Source organism: Papio anubis, chromosome 1 (genome assembly GCF_008728515.1).
Source record: "Papio anubis isolate 15944 chromosome 1, Panubis1.0, whole genome shotgun sequence".
NCBI classification, from domain to species: Eukaryota; Metazoa; Chordata; class Mammalia; order Primates; family Cercopithecidae; genus Papio; species Papio anubis.
The window spans coordinates 156,531,558-156,551,591 of NC_044976.1; the positions used below are offsets into that span (position 1 = coordinate 156,531,558).

A 20,034-nucleotide genomic window follows, 5' to 3' on the forward strand; every position below is an offset into this window, starting at 1 on the left:
GTGTCTAAAGCTGCTTCTTTGCAAAACTGCCTAAACTCTTACTGATGGTTTTGAATTCCTAAAGTCTCATCCTGCTATTTATATAGTTCAAATAACATGACCAGGCCAGGTGTGGTGACTCACACCTGTAATCTTAGCATTTTGGGAGGCTGAGATTGGTGGATTGCCTGAGCTCAGAAGTTCAAGACCAGCCTGGGCAATATGGCAAGACCCCGTGTCTACTAAAAATACAAAAATTAGCTGGGCGTGGTGGCACTTGCCTGTAACCCCAGCTACTCGGGAGGCTGAGGCAGAAGAATCACTTGAACCCAGGAGGTACAGGTTGTAATGAGCCAAGATCATACCACTGCACTGCAGCCTGGGTGACAGAGCAAGACTCTGTCTCCAAAAAAAAAAAAAAAGAAACCACTACATAACCAAAGTTTATTTGAATTAAACCAGTTAGATTACTTTCTACTGGGTTAGAATGACACCAGAATTTTATCCCTGGGCATGATTACAGCTTCCTGACCCTAAAGGCAGGTTCACAGTGAAGAATGTTACAGGGCCGGCATGGTGGCTTGTGGTGTAATCCCAATACTTTGGGAAGCCACACTGGGTGGATCACTTGAGCCCAGGAGTTTGGGACCACCCTGGACAACATGGCAAAACCACGTCTCTACCAAAACTACAAAAATTAGCCATGCATGGTGGCGCATGCCTGTAATCCCAACTACTTGGGAGCCTGAGGCAGAATAATCGCTTGAACCCAGGAGCCAGAGGTTGCAGTGAGCAGAGATCGTGCCACTGCACTCCTGCTGGGTGACAGAACAAGACTCTGTCTCAAAAAATAAAAGAATCTTACAGAGGTTGCCCACCAAGTTCCCATCCCTCCTGCCTTATCTCTGTCTCTGTACCTTATAGGTAAACCTAAACTGGGACAGGAACTGGGCCGGGGCCAGTATGGTGTGGTGTACCTGTGTGACAACTGGGGAGGACACTTCCCTTGTGCCCTAAAATCAGTTGTCCCTCCAGATGAGAAGCACTGGAATGATCTGGCTTTGGAATTTCACTACATGAGGTGGGTCCTGGTCTCATTCATCTCTACAAGAAAGATCCAGAGGAGAATCTAGAAGCCTGGTTTAGATTTTGTACCAAGAGCTACAGCATGGCCTCTCTGTATTTAGGTTTCTGTGTCTAACAGACATGTGCTCCCTTTCAGGCCTTTACTGTCTTTGCTTGCTCTTTCCCCGCCATCCTAATTTCTCAGACTCATCATTCCATTTAACTTTTCTTCTTTAGTCCTTAAGCCTTATCGGTTTTTAGAATCCAGGATTCTTCATCCTTGTTGAAGAGGCCATGCTCTGTCTGCACTAAGGGCTCTGTCTACACTGAGGGCTCCATCTGCACTGAGGGCCATTACCTCTGGACCTGTCCTAAGCATGGTCTGGAAATTCTTGTCTCCTACATTCTGGCATGGCATGCAGGATTAGAGCCCAAGTCTTGTAGCCCAGATCTCTCTTCTTCCCACCAGGTCTCTGCCGAAGCATGAGCGATTGGTGGATCTCCATGGTTCAGTCATTGACTACAACTATGGTGGTGGCTCCAGCATTGCTGTGCTCCTCATTATGGAGCGGCTACACCGGGATCTCTACACAGGGCTGAAGGTAAGGAGAGAGCAAGATCCAGCTGGCAGCCAAATCCACAGGTTCCTTTCTGGCCTCTCATCCTCTCCTGTTTATTCAGAGCTTTTAGCTTTCATCAGAGACTGTTGGAGTAATTAGGCTTTATTTCACTTATTTCCAAAAACCCTTAAAGATTTCTCAGCTGGGCATGATGGCTCACACCTGTAATCCCAGCACTTGGGGAGGCAAGGTGGGAGGATCACTTGAGTCCAGGAGTTTGAGACCAGTCTGGGCAACAGAGGGAGACCTCGTCTCTATAAAAAATTTAAAAGTTAGCTGAGTGTGGTGGCTCATACCTGTAGTCGCAGCTACTCGAGGGGGCTGAGGTAGGAGGATCCCTTGCACTTAGGAGGTCAAGACTGCAATGAGCTATGATCATGCCACTGCACCCTAGCCTGGGTGACAGAGCAAGACCCTGTCTCTAAAAATAAAAATAAATTTAAAGATTTCTCAGAACCTATTTTCACCCCATTATATACCCAGAATATTGCCATTCACCACTTGGACCCCTGTGGTGGTAGTAAAAATCTAAACTCCTTAGAAGAGCAGTACAGCTTCCTGTAACTCTGCTCTTCTTTCTCACTTTTGCTGTAAGAGGATAAAGCTAGTTTTTGTTGTTTAGTCAATGGATATTTATTAGTGACTGCTTTGTACAAGGTCCAGCATTAAGCATCATTAGAGGATATCAGAAGGTATAATTGATAGGCGCTATTAAGAGAATTGTAGTCAGTGACCATTTCAGGAAGACGTGGAGTTTGAGTTTGACAAATATACCACGATGGGTAGAATTTGGGCAGTTGGAAGGAAGAGGCCATAGCAGGGGGAAGGAACAGCTTAATGCCTAGAGCATTCGAAGGCTGGTAAGGACACTGGGCACATTGGAGCAGCTGGTTCGTTTTGGGAATCAGGAGACATAATGTGCAAAGAGATGTTGGGAACAAATTACATAAGACCCAAAATGTTAAGAATTTCCATAGAATTCAAATTCTGTTATAGACTATGAGAAGCTACTGAAGGATTTTATTTGAGTGAAGGTGAAACCCTCAGTTGGATGTTGAGTTGCCCTTATCTAAACCACCAAGAGGGAATTAGAGAGGTTTCTTTTGTCTGTTCCCTACATAGGAGCTGAGTAGAAGGAGAGAAAAGCTGACCTCAGAGTCTCTGAGTAGATCCCTTCTCACAGATTCCTCTTGGACCAATTTATATGGAGGCTTCCAGAAGTAGGGCAGAGGAAACCTTAGAAATGCTTCCCGGAGTCTTGAGGAATCAATATGATGAAGAAAATGACTCTCCAAGCAGCTTTCCCTCCTCATTTCAGAGGAGTTAAGCATTGTCTGATGCATCTCCACAAGTGAACTAGAGAATGTCCTTTGAACTTTTGAATGAGTGATGTGACATTTTCCAGTATTCAGGAGACCCTGAATTGAAGTAATATGAGTGACTTTGGTATTTGAATCCATAAAACCAAACCTGGGCTAACCAGGCCTGTAAAGCAATGGAAGTAAATCTTCCTAAGGGACCTAGAAATAGTCACTTTGAGCCTCAAGGAGAGTTCCAGAATTTGTTCACATGTTAGAAATGAGCTCATGCCTTAGTTGTTTGGTTCTATCTGCTAGTCACATTTGAGGTTATCCATTTGGCTTAACTGTAGCCTGCAAGGGATTTTATCTGGCTTTGTCTCCTTTACAGCTTGCTCTTCTTTACTTTTCTTCTACCTCCCTCTCCTAACTGCTTTTTTCTCCCCCCACCTGTTTTTTTTTTTTTTGAGACAGAGTCTTGCTCTGTCACCCAGGCTGGAGTGCAGTGGCACCATCTCAGCTCACTGCAACCTCTGCCTCCTGGGTTCAAGTGATTCTCCTGCCTCAGCCTCCCAAGTAGCTGGGATTACAGGCACCTGCCACCACATCCAGCTAATTCTTTTTTGTGTTTTTAGTAGAGACAGGATTTCACCATGTTTGCCAGGCTGGTCTCGAAATTCCTGACCTTGGCCTTCGTAAGTGCTGGGGTTATAGGTATGAGCCACTGTGCCCGGCTCTTCCCCCTTTTAAAAATGCACTTTTCTGTCCTCATGTGCCCAAGCATAGTCAGTTGAATCGAGGAGTTGCCTTATCATGACAAGCAAGCTCTTTTGTCTCCCCAAGGCTGGGCTGACCCTGGAGACACGTTTGCAGATAGCACTAGACGTGGTGGAAGGAATCCGCTTCCTGCACAGCCAGGGACTTGTCCATCGTGATATCAAACTGAAAAATGTGCTGGTAAGTAAGAGCTGTTTCCCCAAGATTATACTCTACCTCTGTGGCTGAGTGATTTTGGAGGGTACACGTAAATGTAAGTTAGATCCCAAGAAAAGTCCTCACAAAAAGTGTATTAGTCCATTCTCACACAGCTAGTAAAGACATACCCAAGACTGGGTAATTTATAAAGGAAAGAGGTTTAATTGACTCACAGTTCCACAGGGCTGGAGAAGCCTCAGGGAATTTACAGTTATAGCAGAAGGGGAAGTAAACACATTCTTCTTCACATGGCAGCAACACGAAGAAGTAGTGAACAAAGGAGGGTAAAGCCCCTTACAGAACCATCAGATCTCGTTAGAACTCACTATCATGAGAAAAGCATGAGGGTGACTGCCCCTGTGATTAAATTACTTCTCACTGGGTCCCTCCCACAACACATGGGGATTATGGGAACTACAATTCAGGATGAGATTTGGGTGGGGAGACAGCCAAACCATATCATTCTGCCCCTGGCCCCTCCCAGATCTCATGTCCTTGCATTTCAAAACACAATCATGCCTTCTCAACAGTTGTCCAAAGTCTTAACTCATTCTAGTATTAACCCAAAAGTCCAAGTCCAAAGTTTTATCTGAGACAAGGCAAGTCCCTTCCACCCATGAGCCTATAAAATCAAAAGCAAGTTAGTTACTTTCTACATACTATGAGGGTACAGGCATTGGATAAATACACCCATTCCAAATGGGAGAAATTGGCCAAAACAAAGGTGCTACAGGCCCATGCAAGTCTGAAATCCAATAGGGTAGTCATTAAATCCTGAAATTCCAAAATGATCTTCTTTGACTCCATGTCTCACATTCAGGGCACGCTGATGCAAGAGGTGGTCTCCTATGGCATTGGGCATCTTCACACCTGTGGCTTTGCAGGGTACAGCCCACTTCCTGGCTGCTTTCATGGGCTGGCGTTGAGTGTCTGTGGCTTTTCTAGGCACATGGTGCAAGTTGTGTATGGATCTACCATTCTGGGTTGTGGAAGACAGTGGCCTTCTTCTCACAGTTCCACTAGGCAGTGTCCCAGTAGGAACTTTCTGTGGGGGTTCCAACCCCACATATCCCTTCTGCACAGCCCTAACGGAGGTTCTCCATGGGGGCTCCACCCCTGCAGCAAACTTCTGCCTGGATATCCAGGCATTTTCTTTTTTTTTTTCTTTTTTTTTTGAGACTGAGTCTGGCTCTGTCGCCCAGGCTGGAGTGCAGTGGCCGGATCTCAGCTCACTGCAAGCTCCGCCTCCCGGGTTTACACCATTCTCCTGCCTCAGCCTCTGGAGTAGCTGGGACCACAGGCGCCCGCCACCTCGCCCGGCTAGTTTTTTGTATTTTTTAGTAGAGATGGGGTTTCACCGTGTTAGCCAGGATGGTCTCGATCTCCTGACCTTGTGATCCGCCCGTCTCAGCCTCCCAAAGTGCTGGGATTACAGGCTTGAGCCACCGCGCCCGGCTTATCCAGGCATTTTCATACATCCTCTGAAATCCAGGTGGAGATTCCCAAACCTCAACTCTTGATTTCTATGCACCTACAGGCCCAACACCACATGTAAGCTGCCAAGATTTGGGGCTTGCACCCTCTGAAGCAATGGCCTGAGCTATGTGTTGGCCCCTTTTAGCCACAACTGGAACTGAAGCAGCTGGGATGCAGGGCACCATGTCCCAAGGCTGCATAGAGCAGGGGGCCCTGGGTCCAGCTCACAGAACCATTTTTCCCTCCTAGACCTCCAGGAGTCATAGGAGGGCCTGCTGTGAAGGTCTCTGACATGCCCTGGAGAAATTTTCCCCATTGTCTTGCTGGTTAACATTTGGCTCCTCATTACTTACGAAAATGTCTGTAGCAGGCTTGAATTTCTCCCCGGAAAATAGGTTTTCTTTTCTTTCTTTCTTTTTTCTGAGATGGAGTCTTGCTCTGTTGCCCAGGCTAGAGTGCAATGGCGCTATCTCAACTCAGTGTAACCTCCACCTCCCAGGTTCAAGCAATTCTCCTGCCTCAGCCTCCCAAGTAGCTGGAATTACAGGCACTTGCCATCACGCTGGGCTAATTTTTGTATTTTTAGTAGAGACAGGGTTTTGCCATATTGGTCAGGCTGGTCTCCAACTCCTGACCTCAAGTGATCCGTCCACCTTGGCCTCCCAAAGTGCTGGGATTATAGGTGTGAGCCACTGTGCCCAGCCAGAAAATAGGTTTTCTTTTCTATGACATTGTCAGACTGCAAATTTTTCAAACTTTTATGCTCTGCCTCCTCTTCAACACTTTGCTGCTTAGAAATTTCTTCTGGGGTGGGCATGGTGGCTCACACCTGTAATCCCAGCACTTTGGGAGACCGAGGTGGGTGGATCACCTGAGGTCAGGAGTTTGAAGCAGCCTGGCCAACATGGTAAAACCCCATCTCTACTAAAAATAAAAAATTAGCCGGGTGTGGCACACACCTGTAGTCCCAGCTACTTGGGAGGCTGAGGCAGGAGAATTGCTTGAACCTGGGAGGTGGAGGTTGCAGTGAGCTGAGATTGCGCCACTACACTCCAGCCTGGGTGACAGAGCAAGACTCTGTCTCTAAATAAATAAATAAATAAATAAATAAATAAATAAATAAATAAATTTCTTCCACCAGATACCCTAAGTCATCTCTCTGAAGTTCAAAGTTCCACAGATCTCTAGGGCAGGGGTAAAATGCTTCCAGTCTCCTTGCATAGCAATAGTGACCTTTATTCCAGTTCCCAACAAGTTCCTCATTTCCATCTGAGACCACCTTACCCTGGACGTCATTGTCCATATCACTATCAGCATTTTGGTCAAAGCCATTCAACAAGTCTCTAGGAAGTTCCAAACTTTCCCACATTTTCCTGTCTTCTTCTGAGCCCTCCAAACTGTTCCAGCCTCTGCCTGTTACCCAGTTCCAAAGTCACTTCCACAATTTCATGTATCCTTACAGCAGCAGCCCACTCTTGGTACCAATTTACTGTGTTAGTCCATTCTCATGCTGCTAATAAAGACATACCCGAGACTAGGTAACTTATAAAGGAAAGAAGGTTAATTGACTCACAGTTCCGCAGGGCTGAAGAGGCCTCAGGAAGCTTACAATCATGGTGGAAGGAGAAGCAAACATGTCCTTCTTCACATAGTGGCAGCAAGGAGAAGTGCCGATCAAAAGGGGGAAAAGCCCCTTACCTCCCATCAGGTCCCTCCCATGACACACAGGGATTATGGGAGTTAGCAATTCAAGATGAAATTTGGATGGGGACAAACTGTATCAGAAAGTAGTAGAGTTAACAGCATGGTGAAAGATGGTATGTGAGATTTAAAGCTTAGGGAGGAGTTTTATCATAGACTCAGCTGATACTGTGTAAGGTTTTTTCCCCCTACACTGTTTTGAAAAATATTAAACTTATGGAAGAGGGGTACAATGAAGACCCATATACCCTTCACCCAAATTCATATTCTCTTTTCTCCAAAATGTGCACTCTCTCTTTCTCTCTATACATGCACACACACACACACACGTGTGCATACTTTTTTGCTGAGCTATATGAAATTCAGTTACAAGGGCAGGCACAGTGACTCATGCCTGTAATCCGAGCACTTTGGGAGGCCGAGGTGGGTGAATCACCTGAGGTCAGGAGTTCGAGACCAGCCTGGCCAACGTGATAAAACCCTGTTTCTACCAAAAATACAAAAAAAAAAAAAAAAAAAAAAAAAAATTAGCCAGGCATGGTGGTGCATACCTGTAGTCCCAGCTACTGAGGAGGTTGAGGCAGGAGAATCACTTGATTCCGGGAGGCAGAGCTTGCAGTGAGCCAAGATTGTGCCCTGCACTCCAGCCTGGTGACAGAGTGAGACCCTGCCACAAAAAAAAAAAAAAAAAGTAACAGAAAACACTTTATTCCTAAGTACTTCATCATGTATCTCCTAAGAAAAAGGATATCATTCTACATAATCAAAGTGTCATTATTATACCCAAGGAATTTAACATTGATACAATATTATTATTTAATATGTAATCTATATTAACATTTTTCAGTTGTCCCAAATATGTTTAGTTGCCCTAAATATGGTATGTTTGTTTGTTTGATACAGGATCCAATCCAGGAAATATATAGTATATTTTGTTGTCATGTTTCTTTAGTCTCCTTTAATCTAGAATAGTCTTTCTGCCTTTGAGGAGTCTGGGCCTTGTTATTGCTTAAGGTTTAGTCAGAGATGTAGGATGAAGACTGAGATGGGTAAATGTACCTTAAATGGTGAGATGGTCATGAACTCACTAGTCCTGTAATTTGAATTGTAAAGAATCTTTCGATCTATTCCTCTTGAAAGTATACTGGCATGTCATTCAGTTGTTTCTGGCCATACTTAAATGATGTATGAAGATGACAGCAATTTAGGGGAAGGGAACTGTCTCCCTAAAATTGACAACCGAAACCTAAAGGCTGATCAATAGCCAAATTAGACAGACTTATTCTCTTCAACCTTTAGGAAAGGAAATTACAGGGACTTTAGGAAACTCTCCTCGGCTGACCAGAGGACCTCAACTTTCTGCTCTGGGGTCAGGAGGAGAGTCAGGCGCTGAAGTGTTTCCCTGGTGTCCTTCCATGGACCTGTACTTCCTCATTCTTCCAGGGTTTTTTAGGATCTTCATATGTACCAGGCACTGTGCTAAGCACTGGGGATATAAAGATGAAAACGGCAATCCCTGCCCTCATGTTGTTCATAGTATGGGGAAGAAGACAGTACAGGTTGAGTATTCCTAATCGAAAAATTACAAATCCAAAATGCTCCATGATCCGAAACTTTCTGAGCACTGACATGACCCTCAAAGAGAATGCTCACTGGAGCATTTTGGATTTTTAATTAGAGGTGTTGAATCAGCAAGTATAATGGATATATTCCAAAATCTAGAAAAAAAAAATGAAATTCAAAACACTTCTGGTTCCAAGCCTTTCAGATAAGGGATACTCAACCTGTAATGGAATGAACCTGGAGACAGGAAGGTTGGCAGCAGGATTTATGAAGTAGTCATGCACTGCATAATGACATTTTGGTCAGTGAGACCACATATACAATGTAGTCCCATAAGATTATAATGGACTGGCTAGGTGTGGTGGATCACGCCTGTAATCCCAGCACTTTGGGAGGCCGAGGCAGGCGGATCACCTGAGGTCGGGAGTTTGAGACCAACCTGACCAACATGGAGAAACCCTGTCTATACTAAAAATACAAAATTAGCTGGGTGTGGTGGCGCATGCCTGTAATCCCAGCTACTTGGGAGGCTGAGGCAGGAGAATAGCTTGAACCCGGGAGGCAGAGGTTGCAGTGAGCCGAGATCATGGCATTGCACTCCAGCCTGGGCATCAAGAGCGAAACTCCGTCTCAAAAAACAAAAATAAACAAAAAAGATTATAATGGACTAAAAAATTCCTATTGCCTAGTGACGACATAGCTGTTGTAATGTTGCAGCACAGTGCAATATACTTGTGGTGATGCTTGTGTAAACCTACTGATATAAAAGAATAGCACAATTATGTACAGTATATATTTGATAATAAACAGCTATGTTACTGGTTTATATATTTACTGTACTATACTTTTTATCTTTTTAAACCTTTTAGATACTCTAAAAAGTATAGTACAGTAAATATATAAACCAGTAAGGATAGCCTCGGGCAGGACCTTAGGACGAACTCCAGAAGAAGGTGTTGCTATCATAGGAAGTGACAGCTCCATGTGTGTTATTGTCCTTGAAGACCTTCCAGTGGGACAGGATGTGGAAGTGGAAGACAGTGATATAGCTGATCTTGACCCCATGCAGGCCTAGGCTAATATGTCTGTGTTTTAGTTCTTAGCAAAAAAGTTTTAAAAGCTAGAAAAAAAAAAAAAAAAAAGAAAGCCTATAACCAGCCTAGACAACAGAGAAAGACCCCATCTCTACTAAAAATCAAAAAATGAGCCCGACATGATGGCATACAACCAACATAGTCTTTGCTGGTCAGGAAGCCGAGGTAGGAAAATCCTTTGAGCCCAGAAGTTCAAGGCTCCCTTGAGCTGTGATCGTGCCACTGCACTCCAGCCTGGACGACAGAGCACAACCCTGTCTCTTAAAAAAAAAAAATATATATATATATATATATATATATATATATATATATATATTTGTACAGCTATACAATGTGTGTTGTAAGCTAAGTGTTTATTGCAAGAGTCAAAAAGCTTAAAAAAGTAAAAAGTTTATAAAGTAAAATTACAGTAAGTAGAGGTTGATTTATTATTGAAGAAAAACTTTTAAAAATAAATATAGTGTAGCCTAAATATACAGTGTTTATAAAGCCTACAGTAGTGTACAGTAATGTCCTAGGCCTTCACATTCACTCACCACTCACTCACTGACTCACCCAGAGCAACTTCCACTTCTGCAAGCTCCATTCATTATAAATGCCCTCTACAGGTATACCATTTTTTATTTTTTATACCGTATTCTTACTGTACCTTTTCTTGGTTTAAGTATGTTTAGATACACAAATACCGTTGTGTTACAGTTGCCTATGGTATTCAGTACAGTAACACACTGTACAGGTTTGTAGCCTAGTAGCAAAAGACCATACTATTAATATGTAGCCTAGGTGTGTAGCAAGTATACCATCTAGGTTTGTGTAAGCACAATTTGGTGTTTGTACAAGGACAAAATCACCTGACCACTCATTTTTCAGAGCATAATCCTGTCCAGTGACACTACTTTGAGGTACCTACCTTTGAGCTTGGGTATGCAGCACTGCTGTGTGCAGGATCAGATACAAGGTGACTCTTGCCCTGCTTTGTTGGCAGCTGGATAAGCAGAACCGTGCCAAGATCACTGACTTAGGATTCTGCAAGCCAGAGGCCATGATGTCAGGCAGCATTGTGGGGACACCAATCCATATGGCCCCTGAACTTTTCACAGGTAAGGCTGGAGGGCAGGCAGTGGGTCTGGGCAGGGTGTATTACTTTAATCCTGAGTGCTACCCCTTGAGCTCATTTCCACAATCACTACTGGCAGGTCTGGCACAGGCAAGGGAGAAACCAGATCAGGGGAGACCTACCTAAGGCAAGTAGCAGGGAAAGTGAAGAGGTAGAGGAGTAAGAAAGAAAAAGTACAAATGGGAATCACCATTTGGACATCTCTCTGGGTTATTCGTGCCATAATTGCCATAATCAGCCAATTATTTAATCATAAAGTATTGATTGAATAACTCCTGTGTGATAGGAGTTGTCCTCTATCATTAAAGAACTTACAGTTGACATACAGATATATTGAGAGGTAAAATAGGAAGCAGTATAACACAACGTATGATTAAGTGCTAAATTAAGTGCTATATGATGTACTGTTGGTGTTTAGAGAAGAAATAAATGAAGTTGGAAATGTTTATTGGTTTTGTGATGAAGGTGAGATTTTGAGTAGAACTTGAGTCAGATCTGGGAAATTGGTAGGTGGGAAGGGAACTCATTTATTAAGTATATACCTTGAGTTAAGCAGTATGGGTAGGTTTTTCATATATTTTGTTTAGTTCTGTGATGATGATGGATTTTTATGTCCATTCAATGGATAAAGTTGAGACCAGACTGATGAAGAAACCTAATCCCAAAAACATTGAGCTAAAAGGTAATGGACCTGTGATTTAAGTCTAGGACTTTCTATCTCCATAGTACAACCCTGTAGCATAAAGGAGAGAAAATTCTGGAGGCTAAAGAAGGGGAAATGAAGAAAATCACAGAATAGAAATAAGCATGACAGGAAAGAAATCCATTTGGGGAACAGTAGCAAACAAGGTTGGAGATAAAATACATTGAGCTTGAAATTCCCACAGAAGAATCAAGGCTTGTTTGTGCAAGACTTAAGGAGCTACTGAGCTTTTGAGTAGGAGACAAAGGAAAATGTTGATGAAGATGAGCTTTAGCAACAGTAGGTAAAGATGATTTGGGAGGAACCAAGGTAAGACCAGATAGCTGGTCTTCTATGGTTGCCTCCATGATTAAGCTGGTGTTAGTGCGAAAACAAACAAATGTGAGAAATTTAGATTAATTCAGAGGAAGAGTGAACAAGATTTTGGTGCTAACTTGATATGGTTAGTGAACAGAAAAGAATGACTAAAAGATGACTGCAAGGTTTTGAGCCCAAGTGATGGGAATGATTGTTCCATTGCCAGCAAAGATGGAAAGGTAGTCATTAGTATTGGTAAGAGTTAAAATTAGCAATATATTTAAATTTCTTTCATTTAATGTATGAGTCTTCCCCCAGCCCTTCACTGGGTGATACATGTAAGGATTAGGTGTTAGTGAGACAGCTGTAGTAGTATTCAACATCTGAACTAAGTAGACAGTCTTCATTTTTCTTTCTGTAGATTTACTTAACAACAACAACAAAAAAAAACTTTCGGCCAGGCACGGTGGTTCACGCCTGTAATCCCAGCACTTTGGGAGGCCAAGGCGGATGGATCACTGAGGTCAGGAGTTCAAGACCAGCCTGACCAACATGGAGAAACCCCGTCTCTACTAAAATTACAAAATTAGCCAGGTGTGGTAGTGCCTGCCTGTAATCCCAACTACTTAGGAGGCTGAGGCAGGAGAATCGCTTGAACCCAGGAGGCGGAGGTTGTGGTGAGCTGAGATCGCACTACTGCACTCTAGCCTGGGCAACAAGAGCAAAACTCTGTCTCAAAAAAAAAAAAAAGAAGAAACTTTCTAATCCCACTGCTGTTACTCTATTTTGGTTACTTCATACTTAAATTTCTTTTATTGTTTCTATTGCAGTCCACCCTATTGCTGTCAGAATCATCTTTCTAAAATATTATATTCTTCATATCACCTCCTACTCTAAAACATAAATGACTTCCTGCTGCCCACTAAATCCAGACTCTTCTACCTGACTTTAAAAATTATTATATTCTGGTTTCAACATCCCTACCCACCTGTATTTCCAACTTTATTTCCTTAATTTTTTGTGATTAATCTTTTTGACTGTCCTAGCAGAATGATAGGCCTTATTTGCCTTCTCCTTTGTCAAGTTCTAGGCTTGGCTCTCTTCGTATTGAGCTGTGACCTCCCAATGTCTTACTTGATTGTATTGTAAAATGGGCATTATAAATGTGCCCTGCCCACCTGGCAGGGTTGTTATTGGGAGATAATAGATGTTAAAAGCTTTGGAAAAAGCCAACCCTCTACTGAGGCAAGATGGTGTGGATGCTGCTGCCTGACTCTCCGCGGCTCATTACGTTTCATCCTTTCTTGCCATCAGGGAAGTACGATAATTCCGTGGATGTCTACGCTTTTGGAATTCTTTTCTGGTATATCTGCTCAGGCTCTGTCAAGCTCCCTGAGGCATTTGAGAGGTGTGCTAGCAAAGACCATCTCTGGAACAATGTGCGGAGGGGTAAGAGCCACAAGTACTACCTTGTCCTAACTCCCCTGGCTAGCGCAGACTGAGCCCAGGCAATGTCACCCAGCCTCCTGTCATCCTATCTGGCCACTCCGTAGCAGGGCCATAGATACATTTAAACTGTCATGAATCCAGAAAACATATTTAAGTCAACCTTTGCTTCTAGTCAACTCTCTGTTGAACTATCTCAAAAAGCCTTTTTAAAAAAAATGTCCAATTCTTCAACTTCATATGCCAGTGTGTTCCAGTTTTTCTTTTCTTTTTCTTTCTTTCTTTTTTTTTTAAAATTATTCTTACTGTTAGGTTCTAACCTAGATGTTTGCAATTGAAGTCAAAACTCCTTGCATTCTTTAGTATTCTGAGCCCCACTGGGAATTCAGCCTTTGAGCTGGTCATGCCTCTTTGTATGTGCTGGGCCCCTCTCACTGTGGTCTTGTTTCCATGCTCCTTTCTCTAGGGGCTCGCCCAGAACGTCTTCCTGTGTTTGATGAGGAGTGCTGGCAGTTGATGGAAGCCTGTTGGGATGGTGACCCCTTGAAGAGGCCTCTCTTGGGCATTGTTCAGCCCATGCTCCAGGGCATCATGGATCGGCTCTGCAAGTCTAATTCTGAGCAGCCAAACAGAGGACTAGATGATTCTACTTGAAAGCAAAGACTTTTCTTTTTCACTCTCTAGTTCTTTCCTTCCCCCTCACCTTTTGGCCATGGGGAGAATTTGACATTTATTCACTATAGGACACACTCCCAAGGGAACTGGTGCTTGCTGGGAAACTTGAAACCTTCCCAGGCAGGGATGACTCCTGGACAGTGAAGAGTTGAATGACTGAGCATATTCAGCAGCTCACTGAAGCGCCAAGCTATTCCTTTAGCAAAAAAGTGTCTAAGATGTGTAAAAGCTGAGGAATGTGATGTTCTGGCCTCACAAATGAAAAAGAGGCAGATGTTACCATTGTCTATTCACTGTATATGCTTCCAAGACAACCAGCAGGACACTGCAGTGGCAATAGTGTTAAAAAGTCTCATTCTCATGATTTTTGGCTCTAGCTAGGAATAGTTTAGTCAGGACTCAGAAAATTTGAACTTAGTTCTGGGATTATGAAAACATGGGGACAAAAACAGTAACTTGTGGATATCTGGTTCCTGCTGTCTGCAGCCAGGGATCTCAGGCTGCAATGGTCAGAAGTCCCAGTGAGGGAGCTAGAAACAGAGCTATCTGTTCCTCATAGTGCCAGTGTGTTTACATTTATAGGACCACATATCCCTGGTTTCTGGGGGAGGGTTTCACTGTTACATCACCAAAAGGCCCTGAAAAGATTAAAAAAAAAAAAAAAAAAAGAGGCCAGGCTTGGTGGCTCATGCCTGTAATCCCAGCACTTTGGGAGGCTGAGGCAGGTGGATCATAAGGTCCAGAGTTCAAGAGCAGCCTGGCCAACATGGTGAAACCCTGTCTCTACTAAATATACAAAAAATTAGCTGGGCATAGTGATGCATGCCTGTAATCCTAGCTACTGGGGAGTCTGAGGCAGGAGAATTGCTTGAACCTGGGAGGCGGAGGTTGCAGTGAGCTGAGATCGTGCCACTGCACTTCAGCCTGGGCGACAGGGTGAGACTCTGTCTCAAAAAAAAAAAAAAAAGAATGTGTGTGTATATGTATACACGTGTGTGTGTCTATATCTCTATATATAGACATACACAGAAGTTATTGGATTTAGAGTTACTGCTAACCCCAGAACAGAATCTGTTCTTTTACCTTTGAGTCTTTTCTTTTGTTTACCTCTTTTCATCTCAAAGTGGGAAAGCTCCAGATAACGTGGTACATAGGAGTGAGTGTCTGAGCAAAACCAACCCAGTGTGAAGTATTTGGGTGAGACCTGAGAGGTGGGAGATGATTGGAGGCCATGGCCTGTGTATAAACATACTGGAAGAAAACAAGCTTGTTTTTAAAACTTAACATAATCAGAAACTTTTCTTTTTTGTTTCAATCTAACACATTGACGTTTTTAAAATTTGATCAGTGAGCTTTTTAACCAAGATTTCTCCTGCAATTTGTTCCTTCTTTTTACCTTATTTTAAATATAATCTGTTAGAAAAAAAAAAGAAGCAGACGAAAGAGAAAAACCCTCCTCTGGTAGTTCTGTGTGTGTGCCCCTCACCTGTGTGCTAGTGTCTGGGAAGTTTCCCTGAAAGGTGGGAGGTGGGTGGGTGGTCTTTTGGAGAGTTCCTCATGAAGTGTGCTTGAGGAAAGAAATTCTGATTCTAGGCAGAGGAAGAGGAACAATTTAAATATTGGTGCATCTCAGATGCACTTCTTCAAGCCTTCCTCAACCAAACTGATCCATTAGATTCAGAAAAACAGGTAGACAAGGAAGTAGACAGTGGAAGGGAGTAGTCTCCCTCCATCTGCCTAATCCCCAATAACTGTGGTCTGGCCCCTGTGTCCAGCCCCAGAGTTTGTAGAACAGGTCCCCAAGTAGGTGTATAAGATGAGTTGCAAATTAGCCGGGCATGGTGGCGCACGCCTGTAGTCCCAGCTACTCGGGAGTCTGAGGCAGGAGAATCGCTGGAACCCAGGATGTGGAGATTGTGGTGAGCCGTGATCGCGCCACTGCACTCCAGCCTGGGCAAGAGTGAGACTCCATCTCAAAAAAGAAAAAAGATGAGTCGCACATTTGCTGCTGGGATTTTCTAGGGTTGTTTATGACAAAATGACCATCTTTTAAATATTAATGGAGTATAAATGGAGTCTATAATGGGTCTTTCATATAACTTTTAACTCTTTGGCTATCCTGGGCTCTGATCATGATACGTTTGAGCATAGTAGCTCCCTAAACTCTTGCAGCCTTTCAGAAACTCCATGTAGTGCTAATAACCTTTTTACCTGCAAATGATAAAGTAACTGACTCAGTGTCTTTGGGCTCTGTAGGCTTTAGCCTTGTTTTGGTAGGATGTTCAGTATATTAGAATTTTTACCACCTATTTAGCTATACTTCAAGTACTCTATTCTCTGCACTAACTCACTTGTCCTTCTGGGAACTATGATGGGGCTTCACGGGAGTCAGGTGTCAAGAGAGGAGGGGTAAGTACTCTCTACTTGCTGGAAAATCATTGTCTAAGTCAGTTGTGTATGAAATTTTAGGAAAAGTCTTATATAGTTCCCTTTCCAGACTGTCTTCTTTTGACTCTAGCTATAATCATAAGTCTGTGCTTCCATTATGAAGGTCACATTCCTAGCATTCTTTGGAAGTCTTAGCTCATACTCCCATTCACATATGGGAGGTTAGATTTTTTTCGTCTACCCAGAGTCCCTTTTTAGTTTACCCCACGGCTTAGTCTGCAATCAGATGCCTGTTCTCTAGCAGATTCCCCAACAGTTTTTTCCCCAATGGGGAGGGTGGAAGGGAGGGACTAATGTAAGTAAGGAGATGAGTAGTTGTGTTACAGTTCATTTTCTTAAAAAAAGTATTTTGAGAAAAGGTGCAAAATATTCTTGAAAGTCTCTAGGCCAGCCAAAATCCATATATGGATATTTGGGGATGTTATTTAAATACTCAGCAGGCTGAGTGCAGGTATACGTGTGTATGGTGTGTGTATACTTTGCTTTTGTTTTATAACATTGTCAGCTAATTTTGGCTTCTTTGTTCCTTGGCATCCATTCTTATGATAAGTGATGGAATGCCATGAAACGTACTGTATTGTATATTACTTGGGAGGACACTAGGTTTTCAAAGAAGTCTGGCAGCACTTGGCTTATAGAGGGCCCAGCATGACCAAAGTCCTAAAGATTTTACCTCCCAGCTTTGGTTGTACGTGTTCCCAAGTGGTGAGGTGAGATTGTGACTGGAGGAGGAAAAAGGATGACGTGAAAGGATGACCCTTATTGTGTTCTGTCCTTCTAATCAGCATAATTAGGGCAGCTTACCCCTGCATGAAAATGATGACCTGGCCATTTTTAATGGCCAGAGCTTGAAGTCTGGTCTCTCATTTTGTTTCAGAAATGAGGCCTTCCTGCAGAGCAGTCAGGAGAAATGGTGGAGCCTGGGACCCTGGAATGGCTGACCCTGGGCCTAGAGAGCTGATGGCAAGGGCTGTCTGGCACGGCTCATTTGGGTGGGGTTTCCCCAGGCATACCTTAGTTCCCTGATCCTCTGCAAAGAGTAGCTCATTGACTGAGCAAGCGCTTCACAGGAGGACTGTGCTGGTTGTTCCCAGACCAAAGAGAGTCACTTTTGACTCCATCAACTTCAAGGGGACAGAGCCTAGGCAGCAGCTTCTCCTAATTTTTAACACTAAAATTCAAGGAAGCAGTGGAGGAAAGAATGCATTACTACCACAGATAGAAATAGGGGACTCGTAGAACTCTTGACTAGTACCTGTCAGCTCTCAAGTGCATTTTTGTGTCTTTGCTTGAGCTGCCAAAGAAGGGTCACAAAGTGTTCTTCCTAATGGAAGAAGTGCCTCGGGGTTGCAGGGCTTCAAAGTGACAACTGCACTGAATGACACTTTATTTTTTGGCTTTGGCTTATTATTTAGCACTGGGAGGCTGGGGGGAATTGGTGATTACAGTAGCACTTTGGGAAGTTAAAGCCCCCTTTGGGCTTGCTTTGGAGAGATGATGGCATGCTTGGTATTCCATTTGGATAATCAGGAAACCTCCCTAATCCATCCATATTGCATCAGAGTGGGATTAACAACCCTGGAAGAGTCCACTGCCAAAAGAGTAGTTGCTTTCCTTGAGTTTCCAAAGCTTTTGGATTTTCTGGATCAAGTAACCCACTTTTTAAAACCTGAGGTCAGGAGTTCGAGACCAACCTGTAACACGGTGAAACCCCATCTCTATTAAAAATAGAAAAAATTAGCCAGGCATGGTGGCGGGCATCTATAGTCCCAGCTACTCAGCAGGCTGAGGTAGGAGAATTGCTTGAACCCAGGAGACAGGCTGCAATGAACCGAGATCACACCACTGCACTCCAGCCTGGGTGGCAGAGCAAGACTCCATTTCAAAAAAAAAAAGAAGAAAAAGAAGGTTAATCCTTCCAAATGTGGAGGTGGGATGAATAGGGCTTGTTTGATGTTGAAGTGGGTAAGGAGGGAGCGGCCTTGGGACACTTGTATTCCAAACTCCCCTGGAGGTTTCCAGTAGCACTACTGTTCTTAAAAGGGTTTTATTTTTAACTTCATCTGCTTTGTTAATATCCAGTCCAATTGAGGTGATCTCAGAGGTGCATCAGGACACCAAGCACTGGGGAGGCCACCTTGCCCAGATGGTTGAAAAGAAAATTGGTCTGGACAGCCTGTTGTCTTTTGTCTTCTTGTAATGTCGTTTGTTTGTTTTAAAGGACTAATGTTTGTTACAGTGTTAAATAAAGGTGTAACATACTAAGTGTGTAGAATAAAAGTGCAATAACAAAAGAAAATGACTTTCGCACACACTTCAGTCTTTATCCTGTCTCCTTTCTTGTGCTACCTGGCTCTTTCCATAATACTGTTACAGCAGGACTGTGGTAATTGTGTGCATTTTGAAGAGACGCGACTTGGGGTTAATCTTCATTCATGTAATTTTGAAGGGTTGGGTTTGGTTTTATAGAGTATTCTATATACTTGTTGGGTTACACAAATACCAGATGTGCTGTATAATAAAGATCACGTTAACGTTTTAGGTTTCTATCTGTTTGGTTTTGGTTTTCCCTTACCTCACTACCCATAGTAACAGGACACTCCCTAATCCATTCCATTTCCACTGGTGACCTGCAGTCGGATGTCTTTCAGTTTGCCTTAGGAGAGATGGATGGAACATGTTCCTCTCCCATCAGGGGCCCTCCCCAGCCACCATGGCTCTTGGCCTCTGGGTACTTTACATCACCACTACTGGAGGGTGGGGCAAGGGAATGGGAAATAGGATAGCGGAGAAAAGGGGTGAGATGATAGCAATGGATCTTCCAGAGCCTATCCTGGGTGACATGCTTTTTTCCAGCTTTTAAGCACAAACCTGCAGTATTGTGAGTTCATATATGAGCCTAGCTACTCTTAATTACACTGTGAGGGAACTTGGCACATAATCTTATGCTGGCCTATCTGCATGTAGTGTATTTTGAATTTTCTATTTAGGCTCACCCCAGTGCTGAGATTTGCTTACTCAGCAGTGCCCGACAGGCACCACCATGGGCGACCGCCAAGAGACAGGCACTACCTCTAGTCACCAGGGAAGGTCAGTGTGCAACACGAGGTGCATTTGCTTTGGTTTGTTTTTTGTTATCATACCCATGTCTGGCTTGTGTGGCTGTCATTTTTTGCTGTAACTACTTTTGGTTTGACTGCAACACAAGGTTAGCCAGCAGATGGCAGCACATCTTACGTAGTTGGTGTGTTCTGCTCCTTGATCTCAGTGGTTCTCAGCCCATACCCACACAGTATTCATTTAATGCAACTGAAGCCGGTTAGCTCAGTTGGTTAATGCTAATAATGCAGATAAGCCTTTTTTATTTTTATTTTTAATTTGGAGACAGGGTCTTGCTCTTGCTGTTGCCCGGGCTGGAGTGCGGTGGCACAAACATGGCTCACGGTAGCCTCGACCTCCTGGGCTCAAGCAATCTTCCTGCTTCAGCCTCCTGAGTACCTGGACCATAGATGCACACCATCATGCCTGGCTGTTTTTGTTTGTTTAAGGATATGGTCTGGCTATGTTGCCCAGGCGG

General features: G+C 43.5%; 1 protein-coding gene across 3 annotated transcripts in view; it reads left to right on the plus strand.

The window, feature by feature from the left end:
* The window catches only part of DSTYK (dual serine/threonine and tyrosine protein kinase), a 70,875-nt gene extending 51,871 nt beyond the window's left edge, over nt 1-19,004 (plus strand). For 2 of the 3 annotated variants that reach the window (XM_003893231.5, XM_017950233.3), the window contains exons 8-13: nt 904-1,060; nt 1,514-1,646; nt 3,806-3,919; nt 10,757-10,871; nt 13,203-13,337; nt 13,801-19,004. In XM_003893231.5, the coding sequence (XP_003893280.2) occupies nt 904-1,060; nt 1,514-1,646; nt 3,806-3,919; nt 10,757-10,871; nt 13,203-13,337; nt 13,801-13,988 (842 nt within the window). In that variant the 3' untranslated portion in view covers nt 13,989-19,004. The remainder of the gene's footprint in view (nt 1-903; nt 1,061-1,513; nt 1,647-3,805; nt 3,920-10,756; nt 10,872-13,202; nt 13,338-13,800) is intronic. The other variant, XM_017950234.3, reaches the window with a different exon arrangement.
* The last annotated feature ends 1,030 nt before the right edge of the window (nt 19,005-20,034 follow it).